At 39.3% G+C, this 21,009-nt stretch overlaps 2 protein-coding genes across 25 annotated transcripts in view; one reads left to right on the top strand and one right to left on the bottom strand.

The window, feature by feature from the left end:
- The window catches only part of LOC142088639 (antigen WC1.1-like), a 70,080-nt gene extending 61,258 nt beyond the window's left edge, over positions 1-8,822 (bottom strand). The window contains exons 1-3 of the mRNA XM_075164156.1: positions 8,757-8,822; positions 1,590-1,738; positions 55-237 (exon numbers count right to left, since the gene is read on the bottom strand). The gene's annotated coding sequence lies outside the window, so the exon portion shown is untranslated. The remainder of the gene's footprint in view (positions 1-54; positions 238-1,589; positions 1,739-8,756) is intronic.
- Positions 8,600-21,009, top strand: part of KEL (Kell metallo-endopeptidase (Kell blood group)) — a 34,407-nt gene continuing 21,997 nt past the window's right edge. For 7 of the 24 annotated variants that reach the window (XR_012675897.1, XR_012675912.1, XR_012675896.1 and 4 more), the window contains exons 1-8: positions 8,601-8,876; positions 8,976-9,128; positions 14,278-14,419; positions 15,890-16,093; positions 16,690-16,814; positions 17,741-17,887; positions 19,538-19,600; positions 20,590-20,778. Coding sequence is in view for 21 of the 24 variants with exons in the window: in XM_075164220.1 (XP_075020321.1) it covers positions 9,111-9,128; positions 14,278-14,419; positions 15,890-16,093; positions 16,690-16,814; positions 17,741-17,887; positions 19,538-19,600; positions 20,590-20,778 (888 nt within the window). In the remaining 3 variants the exon portion in view is untranslated. The other 17 variants (XM_075164238.1, XM_075164228.1, XM_075164354.1 and 14 more) reach the window with 15 other exon arrangements.

The raw sequence follows: 21,009 nt of genomic DNA, 5'->3' as shown, positions 1-21,009 counted from the left end.
TATGAACAACCGAGTGAATGAATTTCAGGTGTGGTGCTGTCTGTGTAAACTTACCACGCAATCCTTTTCTTACGCCAGTCAAACCGCTCCACTAGTCGTTACACTTGCATAGCTTTTCCATAAAACACTTTTATTAAAGAAGTAATTTACTGTTGAGAATATAGCTTCTCTGGTAGATCTTTCTTTTAGTGGCTCACAGAAAGTAGTTCTTCATGTATTTCACTATTGAAACAGAATCTAGCAAATACCATAAGATGAGACGTGTTAGAAACATCTGTGCTTTCATCCAGCTGCATAGCAAGCCTCTCACATTGTGTAATTTGTACTGATACTTGTTTCTTCAAATCTTCAGCAATGTTTTCTATGCATCTTCCAACAGTGTTTCCTGACAAAGGAATGCATTTTAGTTTGCCGCTGTATTGCTTTCTGTGTATTATTTCAGCCATTTTTTCCATGGCAGGAAGAACAGGTGTTTCCCTAGTGGTACGTGGCTTTTTGTCGTTTGCTATGAAGTAAGAAACCTCAAAGAAGGCTTCTAAACATTTATCATTAAGTTCAGAGAAATTTTGTAAAGCACTGGATTGAACATCACATAGCTTGAAACATCGCTGAAAAAATTGTAGAGGTTTGTCTTCATGTTCTGGTTGCTTAGTTTTTAAATATCTTGCTAATTTTGATGGCTTCATAGTGTCATTAGTTAACTTTTCAAGGTACATTATATAGGGTGAGGGCAAGGTACTTTCTGTGCATGTTGATCTGCGTGGCCAGCTGTGTACTTGAGTGTTCTGATTGTATGTGCTTGTGCGTGTTTCTGTATACGCCTGAGGAGTATGTGCTCAGCCTCATTACCGGCTCGACCTCAGGAAAACAGTCACAGCATCCATGCATCATGAGGATAATGGATTCATCAACCCGCAGTACAATCCTTAGATCATAGAATCTAATTAAGACGAATAGTAAGTATAGACTGCTTTAAACAAGTATCATAAATACCATCTATGCTGGCAATGTTTCAAGAGGATAGATTAGTCTACATTTAATGAAATTATGTAAAAATGTACTAACGTCTCTTAGTAGTTATTAACATACTACAGTACCATCCTAACGGTACAAGTTGTTTGTACAATTAGAGAATTGGACACAGATCATGTCAGCAAATTGCTGACAAAAAATATTCTTAATTTAGTTTTAGTAGACTATTTGTATGTTACAATTCATCTCATATGTAACAACTAAACTACAGAACTTGCAGCTGTTTCATGCAACTTTCTATTGTACTGGTGACCCATTCCAGGGAATGATATTTGTTTCCATGGCTAAGAGACCTGGAGTGACTCACATGCATATACTCATTGCACACCTCAAAAACCAGGCCAAGCCTACCCTGTCTGGCAACTAACTGACAAGCTGACTGATACAGCTACCATTCTAGCTAGCTGCTGATTTTGATTCTACTGCTGCTGTGTTCTCAAGTACACTCATGCTAAGGAATTATCTAGAAAGTACTGGACCAATCTTTTTCTCCAGGAAGGGGCAAAGCGAGCTCCTGAAGGGTAGATAATTTATTCACGCTGCAGAAAATGACCCACCTGTTCCTGGGGTCATATTGTGTTGTGAACTTGGGTGGACCAGCAGGAAGTGCCAAATTTTGACATAAAGAAGGTCACCTTCAAAGTTCTATGCAGTGATCTAGTGCCCATCACCAAGTGTCACCATATCACATTCTGGGTGCCAACACCTGTGAAGTTGCAAACTTTTTAGAAAAGTTTGAACAAGAAGCTGCAGGAATGTCACAGGGAAAGTTGATCCTGCCTTTGAGAAGAGAAGTGAATGAAAGCACAGCTTACTCATTTAGCCTCATAGAAGTCTACTAAAAATGCATTTGTTTCCATTTCATCAGTCTAGGAGAAAATCTTTCCCTGCTAATTAGACTGTTCAGTTTGTCTTTTGACTTTGTGTACTGGATCTTTGGTACTTAATAATACCTCATAGTCACACAGGAAATTATTTAGTTAATTTCAAAATATGCCACATTGTTGGGCAGATACAAACAACTCCATTTTACAGATGCACTGATAAGTTAGTAGATGACTCAAAACCACATATTACATCAGGATCAAAGATAGAAGTGGAATGTGAAATCTCCAGAATCCTGAGTTTAGGCCTTAACTACTGAAATACAGTGCAATAGCTGGAGATACTGAACAGGATGAAAAGGGCAAGAAGAGAAGACATAAAATTAAAACTTGGTGGAAATACAGAGCAAAAAAATTGAGGTTTCTGCTCAGGAAAGATGAGGTCACTTTTTTTTAAAAACATGTCAGTCCTCTTTGCATTTCACAAGCGTTATTTGTGATATTGCAAAGTATATGAAGAGCTTTAGTATCAAGTATCATCTAAAACACAAATTAGGACAGCAGATGTGGGGACTGAACAGAAGAGAAGAATTTTTATGCCTGATGACACTTCAATATCTGGTCCACAACTGTAATTAATGGTAAATGGTACGGACTTACTTCTATCCAAAAAAGTATTGAAAAACAGTGTTCTTGCTGACAACTTCTGAAGTGTTGCCATTGGCCATGGAATTCCTACAGTTTCTCATTTAACTGTAAACACTATGCTTCCGCATAATTTCTTGTTGGGCATTATAGTTAAAATATACATGTTAAGATAGAAGTCCCTGAGTTTTGGTCAAGAGACTATTGTATTTTAAGAGTCATGACTCAAGTGATTCTGCATCAGAAGAACTTAATCTACACGTGAAATATAACTGATTCTGCTTGTTAGCCCCCTAATCTCTGAAATTCAAGGCCCTTTTTACCTCACACATTAGTACCCAGTCGTTTAGGTTATAAGGCTTAGTTCTATTTTACTGTCACCAAGCACAGAACTTAGGCTAAGTTTGCCATAAGTACATATGAGTGAACAACTCCACATCTCACACAAGGTTGTCTCTCATCTCAATTGGATCTGTAGGGCTAATGCAATAAAACACAGGACATAGCTTTTGTATTATTAAATACACTGCTTTTGATTATGTTGAATATGAAAGGGGATTTTTTGTTCAACTGATTTTTCAGAATCAGAACTGATTTTTAGAGGAAATATCCTTTTAAATCAGCCTGTAAGCAATTGTAAAAGACAAAGTAGGTATCAGTACTTTAAAGAACTACAGAAAATGTTTTTCTAGGATGTATTTCAGAAGGCAGTGCACTGTGAAGAAGCAAGAACAGAGTTGGTACACACTCAATTCTAACAGAGTCCTTCCGGCAGTCTGCTGGGCTCAAACATTTCATTTGCCTATTTCTTCATTTAGTTTCTCTGTCTATAGCTTGAACCACAATATTTTTTATTTTTATCTACTTTCAACTTTCTAAAAACTTTATAGCATTTATTTTGTCCTTAGAGCAGCCACACAGCCTGCTATTGAGGAGGCATGCTAAGTGTGTCTGCTTATTCAGGGATTATGTTTTTATTCTTTCTTGCCCTCCTTCATTTTAAATAAAAGCTTCAGAGGCTAGGGCTTGCTTTTCTAAATGGAAAACAATGCTTCATGGGTGTTTTGGGATAGTTTCACAGTTAACGTCTCAATGTGTAAAAAGATATACAACTACAAAAAATCTTTTAAATATAAATCTTTACCCTGTTGCATAGAAAAAAAATTCAAGTCGTCACTAGTACAGTAATTGCAACAAACTATAAAATAATTAACAATAGCCTGAAGCGATATTATAATTAAGCCTATTTATTCTTAGAGATTTTGCCCAGTGAAGCAATAAAATGAGATATTAAAGTACCATAGAAAATAATACAAGGTATTCATGTAGGGCAGGATTATGCCCAGGGAAACTTAAGAAAATTAGGTGGGTGTTTTGTAGTTTCAGCTTCAATGTCTTCTCCTGCCATTCTTACTTTCAATTCTTTCCCCTTCTCCTGGCTTTCTTGCCTAATCTCCTCTACCCTCCTATCTTCATTCTCAGACGTCCCTTCTCTGCTACCTGAAACCAACCCCTTTTCTTTTCTGTCATCAAGGCTACCCTTCCTGTCTACTTCCTGATTCACATACCTTGCATCCATTCTATCCACTTGGCTTCCAGGTCTGAGTATACTCTTCCTTTTGGATGGATTGATGAATCTTCAGTTTGAAGGACCCACACAGGTGAGGCTATTCCACCTTTTTTCTCATCATCTTTAACAGATTCAACCAGGTAATAGAACTACCACACATTGAGCTAGTCCGTAGTTACAACCTTTGGTCTTTTCCCTTCTTCCTGCCTCCTCTGAACCTAAAGTCTTTTGACTGATGTTAGTGGTTAGAAGGCTCAGCGACTTTTCTGTCCTTTTTCTTGAATAAAGATGTTGAACAAGTGGCCCAGAGAAGTTGGAAGAACAGGTTGCCCAGGGAAGTTGTGGATGCCCCATCATTGGAAGTGTTCAAGGTCAGGTTGGACAGGGCGTTAAGCAACCTGTTCTAGTGAAAGATGCCCCTGCCCATGGCAGTGGAAGCTGGACTAGATGATCTTTAAAATGTCCTTTCTAGCCCTAACCATTCTGTGACTCTATGATTCTATGTACTTGATGGACTGAAGGTAGATGAGAGAGCAAGTATTTGGTGGAAAAAAAGGTAGTGAAAAGTTCCCATCTGCACATGTGACTAAGAGTCTCTGAGGGCATTTTTGCCCCAGAAGGGATCTCTCTATATCACCCATGGGGCAGTTAGAACACTCTGCTAGATTCCTGACTGGCAGCTCCAATTCTGGGCTGTTTAAAATGAATTTATCCTGCCATCAGTCCTCCCATCCACAATGGAAAACATTATGGGTCTCAGGTTATCCTGCCTCCAGTTTTCTGAACTTCTCTAGTGAAGCAACGAGCTCTTGCAGTGCTACAGTGTTCTGATGTTTTCAAAACAAATTTGTGCTTTTGATGGTTACCAAAACTATCACTAACTTTTGGCAGACAGTCTTTCATATAAATGAGAATTTCTTTCGTGTTGCTTTAATCCACAAATCACACTGGTCGCTGGTAGTACCATCAGTGACCATTTGAGGTAGAAAATCTTGAGTTAGACAAGTTTATTTTTAAAACTAAGTACAGTCTCTTTGTAAGTGATAACCTTTCCACATGAGTTTTTGCGATGGCCAGTGACATTAACATTGCTGCGTCATGTTTTTCTAATGCTCTTTTTTTCATTTAATTACATAAAGCTGGCATTTTTTTTGTGCAGTCTATGATACATACATATTTTTGGGAGGTTGAAGCTGGAATATCAATCTATGAAGCAAAACTTCACCCTACCAAACTGTTGCAGGAGAATTTACTATTCACACAGTGTAGAGGATCAAAGTCCCAATTCAATTTCACTTCAGGACAGATATTAAGAAAATAATTTTCTGAAATCTGAGTAGATTCTTAACCATTTTGAATGTATAAGAAATGCTTGCAACATCATCTGTCAAACACACATCAATGCACTTAATAATTTCACATTTCTTTGAATCATACATCTATTTAAATCTAAGAGGTATCTAAAAGATAATTGCCATTAAACATTTTTATGTGTGACAGTTGGAAGGCATGTCCAACACTATATTCTTTTCAATGTGCTGATCGGTGTTACATTTGGAAAAGCTAATGCACTGTATAGAGAAGAGAAAGAGTCTGTCACAGAGAAAAAAGCCAGAGGTCCTCTCACTAATTTGTGGACTTAAGAGAGCACAGCTGTCATCTGTGCCTTAAAGATAAGAAGGGAATCAGTTGATAAGGATTACTTGTGACTTCTCCCCCCCACCCGCCAACCCCTCTTCCTGCTTCTGTAGTTAGAAAAAGTTTACAGGGAAACTTTTTGTCTTCACTTTCGGTAGTTGATAAAGGCGTCTTCAAAGAAACTTATGCGCTAGCAGGAAAAAACAACTGCACGTCTTCAGCACCATATTCTTGTACATGTGAATACTTCACGTATTCAGCTCACAAGATCTACAGGCTGTATATTCAATAAAGACGTCGGACTGCACACTGCCATCCTGCAATCCCCTCAAGGCTTAAATGCCTATACAGACATTACACACTCCTGTGGCATCTAACCTGAAGAAGACTTCCATATCCAATTGGTAGTGTGGAAAATGTAAGACATGCTTCCCTGGCTTATTGCTGCCAGATGCAAATGTGCTCTGTCCTTACTCTGATAGATGCAAGAAACTCTGCTTGAAAAGGTACATAACTACAGTGTCTGAATTACTCAGCTTCATCTAATGACCACAGTGAAACTGATTTTTCTGAAGTGTGGGTCATATTAATTTTGGATAAAATATGTCTTATGCCTGGAATATCTCAGAGCACAAGCACAAAGAGAGCATCTATGTGAAATAAATCTACATATGAATTTTGGAATAAATAAAAGTTTTAATAACTTTATTCTCTCCATAACCGTTCAACTATCCTATTGAATTATTTAACAAACTCTGTTGCCACAGAATGCTACTCAGGAGCATTCTCTTCCAATAGAGACCAACAGTAGTGTCTGTTAGATCCAGCATATAATGTTATTATGGTCTGTGATGACTTAGGAAAGGGAATATCACCTCCATGCCAGACCTTGCAAGACAGCTTTCTCAGCATCACAGCACCACTGAAACATGTAATTCAAAGACCCATGCTCTTCACTGAGAAAGTGATGGGCATTTCATTTCCTGAAACATCCTATACACATTTAGAATGAGGTTGTGATCCAACTACTTTTCCAGATGTGTCCTGATTAGTTTACAAGATCTGGAAAAAATCGTCCATATATACACATTCAAAGTATTTCTAGATAGTGTGTGGGGGACAATCCATATGGTGTGGCAATATCAATGTAACATTTTGTCAAATTACTTGGTAAAATTACATTTAATCAAGAGGAGGTGGAGGACCTGTTTAAAAGATACTGGCTCATGAAACCATGTTAACTCCAATCATATCCCATTGGCATATTGACCAAAAGGCTTTTTTGGCCTTCTCAAGTTTCATTTTAAAACTGAATACTTCAGCCAAGGTTTTATTACTTGCTTTAATTTACATTGTGTTCAAAATGATCATAGCCATTTTATAATCAAAAAGGCAATAAATTCCTTGCCCAGAGAAATTTTAAAGCCTAGTGTTCATTAGAAAAAACAGAAGTAAAATTAACTTCATTATTTAACACTTGGGAGCTGTTAGATGCTGTAATTATGAAGATGGAAGAGTTCAGACACATAGATAAGACAGATAAATAAACTGTATATTGTCATGAACAAATTTGTCCAGTCAGTTTACAAAGATATCTCCACTGTAAGATCACTTATAGTTAAACCTAGTCAGGTTGCTACACACATTTGCATACCATTTCTTTGTCTATACATTTGTGGGAGAGACTAGAACTGTAGCTATTGTGAGAAAAGATGTGAAGTAGGGAAGAGTGGAAAAGGCTCAAAGGCAAATGTGGCAGAAACACATGGAAGACTTAAAGCTATGTTGAAACAAAGGATTATAAGGGCTGAATTTTATTACATATTCCCATTTCTCAGTTTACACAAAGATTTGGGATTTGAGTAGCTGTAAATTAACTTAGGCCACAATGAACAAAGCACCTCTGTATCTGTTGGACAGTATGAATCACAGTAATGCTCCTCCCAGTGATGCAAGAGTTGTGACTACCAAAAGAGTGTCTTGTTACTTCTACTAAGTCGAATCTCAATGATTTATGCAAGAAGTATTTGCAAATTGGATTCTGATGTTAAGCTGAAGGGAAGTGACCTATTGCAAGGAAAGAAAGATCAGCAAGGACTTTTTTTGCAGTACGCAAGGACCTTTTTTACAATATTTAGAGCTGTTTGGTAAATGTAGAAATATATAGCTACCAGTGACCTGAGGGGTAGAAAGAACTGGGAGTAAGTAACTGGTTTCAGCCATATAAGAAGTCTGTTGTCACAGTATAATCAAAGATGTTAAGAAATTATACAAGCACTACAGGAATACGGAAAAAATCAGATTGATGAAGGTGGGAAGAAGGTTTGGACTTTAGGAGAGAGACCAAAGATTTGGGAATCTCTGAATAACTGAACAGATATCTAATTATCTTCAGACTAGTGAACCAAGACATCATATTCCCCTGAGAGACTAGCAAGGTGGGGAGGTAAACAGTTCTGTCCTGGTACTCTGCTTTTTTCAGTCATTTTGGAAGCTGACACCAAACTAGTCTCCACCATCTCTCTCAGCTGCCAGCTGCCACTTGAGAAGGTCTCAACTACTCAGTTTTTATTCTCTCCTGGTTTGCAGTCCTCAAAACAGAGAAACTTCCCTCTCAAATCTTTCCAATATGCATCCTTAAGGAAGCAAAGACACACAGGCTGGCCATCACCTGAGAAGCAAGGAACAACTGTAAATAGAATCAGTAATGAATTATTTCTTATATGCCTCTTAATGCAAAAGAAAAAGAATCAGAAGTGGATTTGTGTTCACGCTTGAATGGACTTTTGGATGCAGATGAGAGCAAAAAGAAAGTCAGCACACTGGCCTTTCTTTTGTGGGAGGAGGAGCACTAGGATGCATAACCCACACTATCTTGCAATAGGCAGAGGCCTCCAGGCCCCAGAGCAGCAGGTTGAAACAGGCTAGTAGCAGTGAGAATATCAGACCAAAACAGGCTTGTTGGTGGGCAGGATAGAAAAGCTGTTGGAGAGAAAAGAAGCAGCAAATAGTTGAGAAGAGGCTGGGGGAGATAGAGAATCACATACTTCTGTTCAAAGAGATTTCAGTGCAGCTCCAAGAGGCAGAAAGACACATGGGTCACAGGGAAAGGCAGAAAGGAACAACAAATATAGTTTTATGAGAAGTAGAGTTGTTAGGAAGAGAAGGTGGGTGGAGAGTTGCAGAAATGTATCCATTTCCCTCCCTCCCTTTTTCTTCAAGGGCGTTTTTCTCGGAGCTTTTCCTCTTTTTTCTCCTCCCTACAGCAATCAGCCAAGCTGGGAAGAAGAGATTGTCTCTGAACTTAGTAGTGTGTCTTGGCACAGAAGACTGATAGTAAACAAGTAAACAGAGTTTACAACTCTGGTAACCACAGGAGCAAAGCCTGCTCAGTGACAAGGATGAGGACTCTTCCAGAGGTAAGGAAATAGGTCTGTCTTGCAGTCTGCTGAGATACCTTCGTTGCACCCCTCTTTTTTTCTTCCCCTGTCACAGCTACACTGCTTATTGTCCTAGGGAAGTGGAGCAGTTGAGTTTTTGACAATTTGTATCCAGAAGGGACTTGTCCGGGTCTCAGAATTAATGATGTGGGATGTGGTGTGAGGATTTAGGGGTTCTTGCTCTTCCTTTTAGTCATCCTAATGGCCATTCTGAGGCTGTATTCAGATCTGTTTGAAGCACTGACCAATAAGTAGTAGTAGTAGTAGACGTAGTAGACATAGTAGTAGTAGTAGTAGTAATAATAATAATAATAATAATAATTGCATCTTTTATTATATCTCCATTTTTTCAACAAATTATTTTAAGAAAGTACTTATGCAGAAACATGCAATTTTTTTCCCCACAAATAGTTGTGGGTAAACATGGCATAGTTTTCTGAATGTGAGAATGACATGGTAAGCCTAATTGCTCCCCATGTAGTGCAGTGTCCTTTTCCTGATTTGATGTCTTATATAAATAACTAGTAAAGTGTTAATTGCATATTTACAGACAAATCGCACTGAACTGAACTGTTAGCTCAAGGTTGCTAAAATGTAAAAACATTCAAGGACAATAGAGATAAGTAAAGTTTTCTATGTAACTAAATGGTATAAAAAAAGAAATGTGTGTATTTTGTTATGTTGAGAGCTATTCAGTGTTGCAAGAGCTGTGGCTGTAATGCAAACGGTCACTTTATCTTGTCTGCATTTTTCTGGCTGAAGAATTTGCAGAAATGTTTGGTTTGTATATCCATTCTCATATTTCTATGTGATAAAGATCAGACAACAATCATAATTTTAAATAGTTATTTGCCATGGTTATGCTTCAAACTTTTCGTAGTCCAGATTATAATTCAGCAAACTTTCTGTTTAGTTTCTCATGTTAGCAGGTACTATATTTTGAACATAGGCTAAAATATTATTTCTCAAATGGCATTTAATGTGCTCAATTTATGTGCTTAAGTGATTTCCTGACAAAAGATAAATTTAAGAAAATGTTGACGCTTTTGTGAGTATTGGGGCATTAGTTTGAAAACATGTCGTCCACATGACTAATGATGTGATAAACACAATTTGGGTAACAGCCAAAGACAGTAATACATGAATAATCTACTGGCTGAAAAATAATACCCCTAAATTGTCTGGTAAACAGTTATGAAAAATAACTCTAATTCTCCCTGCCTTTGGTCTCTTTATTTTAATTTACTTTATTTTCATAAAAGTTAAATGATTCTTTTTGTGCAGCAGCACTAAACACTGGGAAAATGGGAGGTTAGGAAGAATTAGGCAGAGGAACTTCAACCTCCCTTCAGAATTCAGGAATGGCTCACAAACAGAAAGAAAGAGATGCTGAAGGAAAGTCAAATTCTTTGGCTGATTTAGTTGCATCAAACTGTTCTTGCTTCAGTGATAACAGTACCTGTCAGGATTCTGCTAGCCTAAGTCATGCTTACATTTGAATCAGATGATTCATATAGTACATACATTCAAAATTATTCATTTTATAATTGAGGACAATTAGAAGTCACCTTTTAGTGATTTTACAGGCATTTGCTCTCACTTAGCTACAGTGAAGCCATTTACATTTGAGCACTTGCACATTCTTGAAAGAAAAACATGAAAGAACTGAAACTACTGGAAATTGCATTCACCTTTAACTTCATGCAAATACTAATCATTCTTCTCACTTACTCATACGTGAGGCCCATATGAAAAAGCTCTGTCAGAGATTAAAGGCTCTTTATCCTTTTCCACGGGCTTGTTCAAACTATTCACTTGTCTCTTTATATGGATGAGGCAACCAAGCCTCAAAACGTACCAAAGTGTTTCTGTTTCCTGCAAGCTAATGTTCCTGCATCCTGTGCCCTGGAAGTTTTTATATCCCACCTCCAGTTCCATCTAGTTAAATCCATACTTCCTTGACCAAGGATCACTGAATTAGGAAGATCTCTGTATTTCAGTGCCTGTGTTCTGCGAACTACTTAGTCCATTTGTGGCATAAAAGTGAAGTTCATACTAGATAAAGAATCTGACAGGGATATTGCCCAGGTCAGTATCTTTTTAAGAGTACTGGAAGAGTAGGTATTTGTCTGTCTAAATGTCTTTGAGTTGTTGTCATGAAAAAGCTGTAAGGGACAACTAAGTATGACTGCCCTCCTCTTTTTTCTCTGTTTATGTAGGTCCACAGGTTCTCTCAAATCCAGCCCCAGTAACAGAGGCAAGATTAGAAAGACATTCCTTATGGAAGGTGAAGTGTTTGAAGAACACTTTTTATCCTTATGGCTCACATAACACAGACCTTAATCCAGTTTCTAAGTAGAGGTACACAACCAGTTTCCACTCCCCTGTCTCTTCTTTTGGGGTATGCTATTCTTTTGGGGTATGCTGTTCTCAGCCAGGTACTTCTCTAGTTGTTTCACATTAAAGTCTTGAGGGGTAGAGTCTAGTTCTCTTACAGATTTTAAAAAATCTATTAATTGATGTATTTTCCATTTCAAAAGGAACATAATGTATAGGCCCAATACAGACCTACTGTTAACCAGAAGTTTAGCAGAAATTGCAGTGACAGTCTTGAAATACCAATTTCATGTTAGTATCTCCACAGCCAAGCCATTTAGTACTCGAAAGAGAGAAACAGATGTCCTCTGATAACATGAGACCAAAGAATTGCAAAATTAAAAATATTTCATAGCAGGAATAGGCAAGATTTTCAATGTGAAAAACAAGAAGTCTATTGCAACAGAGAAGACAGGAGCATTGTGAATATAAATCATCCACTTTCTCCTAAATGATGAGAGGTGAGGGCTTGCACATTGAAGAATACTTTTCTTTCGCTCACTTCCCTGCCATACTGTTAGGTCATGACACTTACTCTCTACTTGAGGAGTAAAAGCTAAAGTGTTTTACTACAGGGGCATATGAAAGGAATTAGGATTTCCTCCTTCATATTTCCTACACTGTACTTTGCCAGTATGGTCATGTTCTGTATCTAGCACCTTTTAATGCCAGGATTCACTTGTATGTACTTGCTCTCCACTTAGTTATTCTGTACCCTGCTTAAAGAAGTCAGGAGAATAAGATTTTAAAGGGAGAAAAGCAGTTAGGTATTAATCCTTGTTAACAGTCAAGTAAGTCAAGTAAGTCAAGTAAGCTGACATATGCTTTTGAGAGGCTTCTGTTAATGATTGAATAAAATGCATGTTTGAAAGATATAAAATGATGAGGTCTGTTTTTCTATTTCTTTCTGTGTTTTCTGTTCTGTTAATGTTTTTGTAATCGAATTGTACATAGTATATTAGGCAAGTTGATTAACAGCAGACTCATTCATTTCCTTAGCCTTTCCTCAGATGAAGGTGTATATGCTGTGAGGTACTTAATTCTTGTAGGATTTTGCTTCATTTCTTCAGGTGATTTTTGTAAAGATTTATGTTTTCTATTTTTGTGGAAAAGAAGATAGATACTGAGCATGGTGACAAATGCAGTTTAGCGCTGCATGTAAGGGAGCAACAAGGGCAGACAAGGGAAGACAATTTAGAACCTGAGAGTCATGACAAGGCAGGCAAGAAGTAATGACTTCACCAGCAAGGGATGCACCCCTACAGTACAGGAATGAGGGAGGTAAGGCAGGTCTGGTGACAGTAGCCAGGGTCAACCAAGAGTGTAGATTGCCAGGCAAGTCCACAGTGAGAAGGCAGGTCCAAGGTCAAACCTGCAGAATCAAATCTTTAGGTTAAGGTCAGGATCCAGATCGATGGGGTACATGGCCAGCCATAGGCATGGCTGTTGCCGCAGCATAGCTCAGGTGGACATCATGCATGAGAACTGCAAAAACCATCTCCCAAGTGAAGAAGTGGGCACCTCCGCCGAGGCTGCTTCTAGCTTTTTCTCAGAGTTCCAAGGCCTGTCAAGGTTTCTCAAACAGTTTTCTTTTAACAGAGAACCAGGCTTGAGCACAGGGAGCTAAACTTGAGGCTGTGGGGACAGTACAGGCCAGGCCCTGACACTGGCATTAAGACTCTCAAAGTAGCACTTCCATCAGCTTTCACACCTACGAGATTTACTCCTTGCTTGCTATACTATTTTGTCTCTATCCCTCTTCCTCCCAGGTTTTCCATTATCTTCTGGTTTTTTTTCCCTTCTGCCTCCTTTTTCTCACTGTATATTGTTACTCAGTTATTTAACTTTTCATTTTTTCAGTTCTTTCTCTTTCCTTGTATTACCAGCATCCGTTTCCAAGGCTGTTCTCTTGTAATCTGCTATTCTCCACTCTTATGCACATCAAAGTAGGTAGAAGCAGTGGACAGACACAGTAAATGTCATTTTATCCAGGTAGATGTTAGGGGTGTATCCTAACATAGTCATCTAGCTTCCTTTGCAATCAATGGAGAAGACAGGTAGCTGAAGGATGCTTCAGCTCATCCTAAGACAGATGTCTAAAATAGAAGCTGTACTCATAAGGTGCCTAGCCTTCTCCACTGACTAAAAAGACACACCTAGATTATGAACAAAACTAAATTTAAGTGAGAGAAAACCTGTCTGTAAATAAGATCTTCTCTGTGACTTACAGCTTACTTCAGTTTTTAGAATAGGGCAAATCTTTTCTCCCACTTGAACTGGACTAGAGGGCTTAGGATGCAGGAGTTATTTTTTGAGGAGAGATCTGAAATTAGTGCTCAGGTTGCCAGACTGTAATAGAATAATTGGTGCCAGACACCAATCCTAGCCATCCTGTTATTAGCTTTATGGGCTCAAAAAGGCTTTGATATCTTCAGGAGGTATATGCAAGGTGATTCCATAAACCAGAAGGAAGTATGGAGGGACAGGCCTCCTCAGGGCAAGCTGGCTTTTCGATTCATAATTCATAACACTGTGCAACAGCTAAGGCTGGAAAAGACAGGGAAATGAAGGAGGTGAGAAAGCCCCCGTGAGCAGTCACCTAGATGACTTGGACGACTATTGGTATTCTAGCACTAGTCCTGTGAGTTGCTTTTTAGTAGATTAGGTGGAAGATGGAGTATATGACCAGTGCAAACTTTAATATGAATTTTTCTTTCTTCATTTTTTCTTTGTCTCATTTTTCTCTCTTCAGACCTGTGACCAAGAGCTGAGAACAGGTGCAAAGAAAGAACGATGCCTTCAGGGGAAAAGCCTGCTTCTGTGTACACTTCTCCTCAGTACTCTCCTTGGCTTTACACTGCTTATCGCCTACATCATGATGTCTTGTGGTCTAGGTATAACATGGGATATCCTTTTCCCTGCTTCCCCACCCACCCCATTTGTAAGACACCTTTCTCTCCTATCTGCCTCCCATTGTGTATTAGGCTTAGCATCTGTGTTCAGAATCAGGCTTTCAGAATCTCAAAGAATCATAACACCAGTTGTAAAAAAGGTACACTGTTCTGCCTCTTCCTTGGGTCATAGTGGGGAAAGATCCCCACACCTGTCCTCCTCCTCTGCTTGCTATTTAATATGCCTGGGCCCAGTTTTGAGGGAGGGCATCATTATGTTGTCGTGCATCTCATCATCATGTCATGCTCTGTCTGTAGTGACCTCCAGGAAACTGGACTGAATCTGAGATTTGGAGCTCCTCCTCCATCTTTCCATCTCTGACTTACTAAGTCTAGTCCTAGTTTTCTAGCACAGACCAGTGCAGTCATAGTGTAGAAAGAAAAGTCATAGTCTCTTGCTAATGGGGGAACTGTGCGCCTTTCAAATTTGCTGAACAAGTATCTGCAGAATGGTCCATGCATATATATTCATAATATATATAGAGATATATATAATATCTATATATTTATGCATATAGAATGCTCAGTACTGAAGGTGCATTTATACTGCTGGATACAGACAATCCCTGCTCCAAAATAAACATTATTGACTCTTCACTTAGCATTTTTCTTTAGCCCCTATTATGTGTTGGAGACCGTTCACTACAGAGACCAAGGAAAAACTGTTAGTTTAGATCTTGTCTGTTTCCACTCTGCCAACCTCCTCCCATGTCAACTGTTGAAGCCATAGTACGGAAAGTCGTACTTTGATTTACAAGTGGTTTATTTCAGTAAATAATTGTGCTGATCTGATGTTGATACAAGACACTGAACCAAAATGAGAACACATACCCAGTGATTCTCAGCAGCTTAGATAGAGGGAGTTTTAGATCAAAGCAAGATGTACTAGAAAGTCTTTGTCCTATTTTAACAAATGTCATTGCTGAGAAATGTTTCCCATGCTTGAACACCTCCCTCCATGTTTTAAACTTATATCTCCTTACTTTCTCTGTGCTATGTCCTTCTTTTGCTTCCTGTGTTGACACCATCAGTTGCTTCTTGTTTATCATTTGGCCAAATTTGGCTGATTCAGAGAAAATACACTGAGAAGGCAGAATAATCCAACCTGTGACTGCCTAGATAGTATGAACAAGAGGACACCACCTCTGGACTGATTACCTGCCATTTATTTAAAGAACTTCCCTTATAAAGTGCAAAGCCAATCTTCCTGTGAAGTGAAAGACAGAACGCACTTTGTTCCATATTCAGGAAAAACTTACAAGGACTTCAACACTGTGCATGCAAAAGAGTCTTTACCAAAAATAAACCTTTCGAGGGAAATGCCCCACAGATAACTCCTCATTTTTTTTGTTTGGAGTTGTTCTCACTCTCCGCTGTCACTGCTCAGTTCTCTCCTATTTACTTCCTGCCCAGGATCCTGTGATGCCGAGCTGGGTCTTACACTGTTGGCCAGACTCCTGAATTCTAGGAATGACACTGTAGACCCCTGTGAGGATTTCTACAAATATGCCTGTGGCAACTGGGAAGGCAAACACTCAAGCAGAACCACAGAAGAATCACTAAATGTATTTGATGTGTTGTTGGAAGAAAACCAGTTGATCCTGAAAAGGCTATTAGGTAGGGACAGATGATTGGTGTGTAACCTTCAGCATCTTCCTCAGTCAGAGCTGAGAATACTAATAACTGAGAGCACAATCATTTCTAACAGGGACTGAGTCCAGTCTCTTCGTTCTTCTATCATTACAGGTACAGATTTATTCTTGAGCATCTCATATTACAATAGCTGCATTTTAAACATTTTAGTTCCCCTTGCCAAATGTAACAGATGAAAGTCACACTTTAAAATTCTGACAGCAATCCAAACCATTTTCCTGTTGCCTTGTAAAAATAGACCCTTTTTGCTGTGCTTGTCTGAATATGCACTCTGATCACGTGTCCTGAGTCCATGTGGGACTGAAACCTAGATACGCACCATCTTCCTGTTATGCTCGTGTTTCCATGCAAAGAAACTCACATATTTTGCCTCAGGAAGAGTCATGGCACTAGAAGATCTCTTGCTCTGAGTAACTGTGGGAAGTGTGGATGTATTTACTAAATTGTTCTGAATCAAAATGCAGTGTAATATTTTCTTACAACCTTTCTCTGCTCTGATACTGCCCCAACGTTTGTTTTACCGCTTTTGTAGTTTTTTCATCTATTTTTTTTTTCCTCAGAGGGCCCACAGGTTGGGATAAGAGGCTCAGCTAAGGAGAAAGCAATCCAGTTCTATCGCTCCTGCATGGATACCCAACGGATAGAATCCCAAGGAACTCAACCATTGAAGAACCTCCTAAATCAGGTGAATGTTTGTGCTATTTCCTCTCCTTCCAGAGATAATTCCTGTAGGGAAAAAGAAAGTGTGAAGTTAGGGTCATATGGTCCTACATGATGGAATTTTTCTAGCATCTTGCCTTGAAATAAGCTCAGGGTTCACAGCACAAGTTCTAAGTGATAAATCTAGCTTTAAATGCTGTTTCAAGATTTGATTTTCTGACATCAGGTACCTGAATCTTTCCTCATGACCTTACATATTACTTTAGGACTGTACAACAACCAAGACTGCAAAGAGGGATCACTTTTAATCTCAGAAGCTCAGTTCAATAGGATCCAACTTACAGATCAGGGAACATCTTGTAAAAGGGGTGGAATTTTTGTGTCTAAGATCTGATGGTCATCCACTACTCCAGGCTTCAGAGGAGCTTGTTTAAAGAAGAAAATGCTTCTCTTTCCATTCTGGGAGATTCCTCTCAGTGCCAGGGAGGGTTGTACTTCTTCCTGCCAGCAAAGGGCATTTACGCCCTGACTCCAAGAAGGATGCAGAACCTTCCAGCAGAAGGAACAGTGACTGCAGGCCCATGTGATTCTGCTTGTCAGGGAGGTGGGACCTGTAATCCCTGATCTCTGGTTGTCCTGCTGGATGGCTTTAGAAAAACGAGACCTCTTTCCTCTCTCCTTCTTCTGCATTTTTCCTGTACACCTTGTTCTGTTGATAATTATCATTCCTTTTCCCTGTGTCATTTTGCAGTTCTTTGCTTTGCTTAAGTGAAAGTGACAGGTCATTTTAAAGCCAACAGAGTGTGTAGAGATCTTCATGTTGCTACTTGCTTTGTTGCTTCTCAGTTGTCATAATGACTGAGCTCATAGGAGTGAAAAAAAGATTTTGTAAATACGGATCAAGCAAGTGTTTTTCTCACCTGCTGTCATGCTGTCTCTCTCCCTCTCCAGGTTGGTGGATGGAATATCACAGGTGTGGGGAAAGCAAAAGATTTTAATGAAACTCTTCAGACTCTCATGGGCAGATACAGCACCTTTCCCTTTTTCAGAGTCCATGTGGGACCTAGTCCTTTTGACCTCAAGACCAATATTATTCAGGTGAGTGCACTAAAGAAAGAAAATTATCAGAAAGCACTGGGAATAAAGAGTGAGTTACACAGCCCATGAGACGCAGGCTTGCTCAAGTTAAGGCTATGTTCTTGTCTGAAGAAAGTTTTCCTGAATTTCAGTAAACTTCTTGATTTTATTACATAGAAAGCACTTATTTCTGGAAAATGAGCAGATGAGGAAGAATAAATTGCTTACTTTGTCTTATCTCTTCTGCCTGACAGTGTAGATTATACTTCGTCGTGGAAGGGTCTGGTTCTTCTTATGTTCACTAGTACAATAATGGACTAAATGCTAAGTGTCTAATACACATACTGTACTATTAATTTTGCAGCTCACTTCTGTGGTTTAAACCTAGTAGGCAGCTAAGCACCACACAGCCTTTCGTTCTCTCCCCCACCCAGTGGGATGGGGAAGAAAATCAGAAGGCTAAAAGTAAGAAAACTCATGGGTTGAGAAAAAGACAGTTCAATAATTAAAAGAAAGAAAGTAAAAAAAGAAGTGATGCAAAAAAACCCCAACTGCTCATCACCGACCAATCACTGCCCAGACAGTTCCCAAGCAATGGCAGCCCTGGTCAACCTCCTTCACCCCCGCTTTCATTGCTGAGTACAGTGTCATACGGTATGGAATATCCCTTTGGTCAGTTGGGGTCAGCTGTCCCAGCTGTGTCCCCTCCCAACTTCTTGTCCATGCTCAGCCTACTCAGTGGTGGGGTGGGGTGAGGAGCAGAAAAGGCCTTGACGCTGTATAAGGACTGCTCAGCAATAACGAAAACATCCCTTTGTTATTAATGCTGTTTTCATGACAAATCCAAAACATAGCCTCATACAATCTACTATGAAGAAATTTAACTCTATCCCAGCCAAAACCAGTGCACCACGTAGAAATATTTAACAGTGGTTTACATTTGAATATCAGTCACTGCAGATTTGTAATGAGCTTGTAAATTAGCTGCAGAATATGATAGATCCACAAAAATTACTTAGCAAACATTTTCCAAAAGTAAAAACAATTTATTAACTTTTCAAATTCTGTGACACAGAAATTAACAAAGCTTGTTGAGCATATCCTCACATTTCCAGTGTTTCTGGAAATAGCAAGATGTTTTTCCTTGTCCTGGTTCCAGCTGGGACAGGGTTAACTTTCTTCCCAGTAGCTTGGGGGGTGTGCTGTGTTTTGGGTTCGGTGTGAAAGGAGCGTTGATGGCCCATTGATGCTTTGGCTGTTGCTGGGTGATGCTTGCACCGAGAGGGGGGAGCACAGCCGGGGTGGTGGACCCAGCTGGCCAATGGGGTATTCTATACCATGTGACATCATGCTCAGTATAAAAACCAGGTGTGGGGGGGGGCTCGCCCCCCCCGTTCGTGACACGCGGTCGGCGGTCGGCGAGCGGTTGTGTTGTGCATTGCGTGTTTTGTGTATTCTGTTATTGTTGTTATTCTCATTGTTATTATTACTGTTCTACTTAGTTTTATTTCAATTATTAAACTGTTTTTATCTCAACCCGGGAGCTTTCCTACTTGTGCCCTCCCGATTCTCTCCCCCATCCCACCGAGGGGGGGGTGATCGAGCGGCTGCGTGGAGTTTATTTTTGCTGGCTGGGGTTAAACCACGACATTCCTATACTCCTTTTTGCAGATTGACCATCCTGAGTTTGAGATGCCACCTGAGAGTAAATTCAAAGAGAGAAATTATCTTGAGGTAACATATCAGAGGCTAAAGAAAGGTAAAAATAGCTATTTGGTGTAGGGATCTCCTTGAATTGCCTCCTGGTTCAGAATGGTCTGTTTCTATGGGTTATGGTCAGTGACCTCTCAAAATGTATTCAGAAGGAATTCTTTACAAAACTCTCTACTTTTCCAAAAAGATAGTTTGCAAAATGTAACCCATTTTTAGATGCCAGGTTTAAAACTTTTAATGTAGAAACAGAACGTTTTAATTTGTATTTGCTAAGTAATATGAACCTGGGCTTCCCTCTATGTTTCACCTTGAATTAATGTTTTAAAAAAAAGTTCTTGTTCAAAGTAAGGTTTTATAACTTAAAATCTGTGTATTGGGGGAGGGTTAGCTAGTATTTTTAAAGTGATTTTAAAATGTTTTAACCTAAGCTGGGGAAACAAGCTCTTTGACCTTGGGACTTACTGCAACAAAGTTAAGTTAGTTTCATCACAGCTCTGTCATTTTTCTGAACTTTATAAAGACTGAGTTAATTTCAGTTTCTCAGTCTGACTCTTTCAGAAGAGTCCTCAAAAAAATAAGCCTTTCTACCCGTCACAAACATTCCTTTGATACCTCATGAACATAGAAGCAAGAAGCTAGCATGTTCTCTCCATCAAAAATACTGGCTCATTATATCACTTCATCTTTCTCCTTTGACTCCAGAGATGGCAGGCCTACATTTCTAAAAGGATTCTGGTATTTAATGTAATTGTAAGCTGGGACAAAAATAACCTCTTGGGAATTCAGTGTTCTTCACTGAGAGTGGAGCTGTACTTGGCAAGCTGTATTCCACATGAAGAATTACATAAGGATGTTGCAGTGAAGAAGACAGTTTTAGGGACGGGGCTGCAATGGTTTTGAAAGATTGAAGCTTACATGGTCAAGATGACTGGCTGGCTGGCTGGATGGGTGAATGGGGTAACTAATTTTCAGTCATGTTTCTCTCACTGGTCATATGCTCTGTATTGCAGGTTCTCCGTGTGTATCTCTCATATTTGAAGAAACTGGGGGGCCTACTTGGAGGGCCACAGGATGGTCCCCCTGATTCCTTTTCCCTTACCTTGTCCTTCATCTCTAACCTCCAGCGAGTTGTCACCCCACTGCAGGAAAGACAGCAGAGGGGGATGCTGTTCTTTCGCACTACCATTAGGGAGCTACAGGTATCTATACCTCAGAACTTGAGCAACACAATTACATGTGACATTCACATCCTGAAGATCCAGATCAAAAGAGACATGAGACACTCTGTTTAGATGCCATTCCTTTGAAATGTACACTTGGAGTCGGTTGAGCTTTAAATAACCTATTAACTTACAGCCTTTTATTAACAGCAGTTGGATTTTTCAGGCCCAAACCCCCTCCCTTCCCCAGTGCTAATTCAATTAAAAAAA

The sequence above is a fragment of the Calonectris borealis genome, chromosome 1 (genome assembly GCF_964195595.1).
Source record: "Calonectris borealis chromosome 1, bCalBor7.hap1.2, whole genome shotgun sequence".
Lineage (NCBI taxonomy): Eukaryota > Metazoa > Chordata > Aves > Procellariiformes > Procellariidae > Calonectris > Calonectris borealis.
Note: the sequence above shows the minus strand (reverse complement) of the source record. Positions and strands in the feature narration are given on the sequence as shown.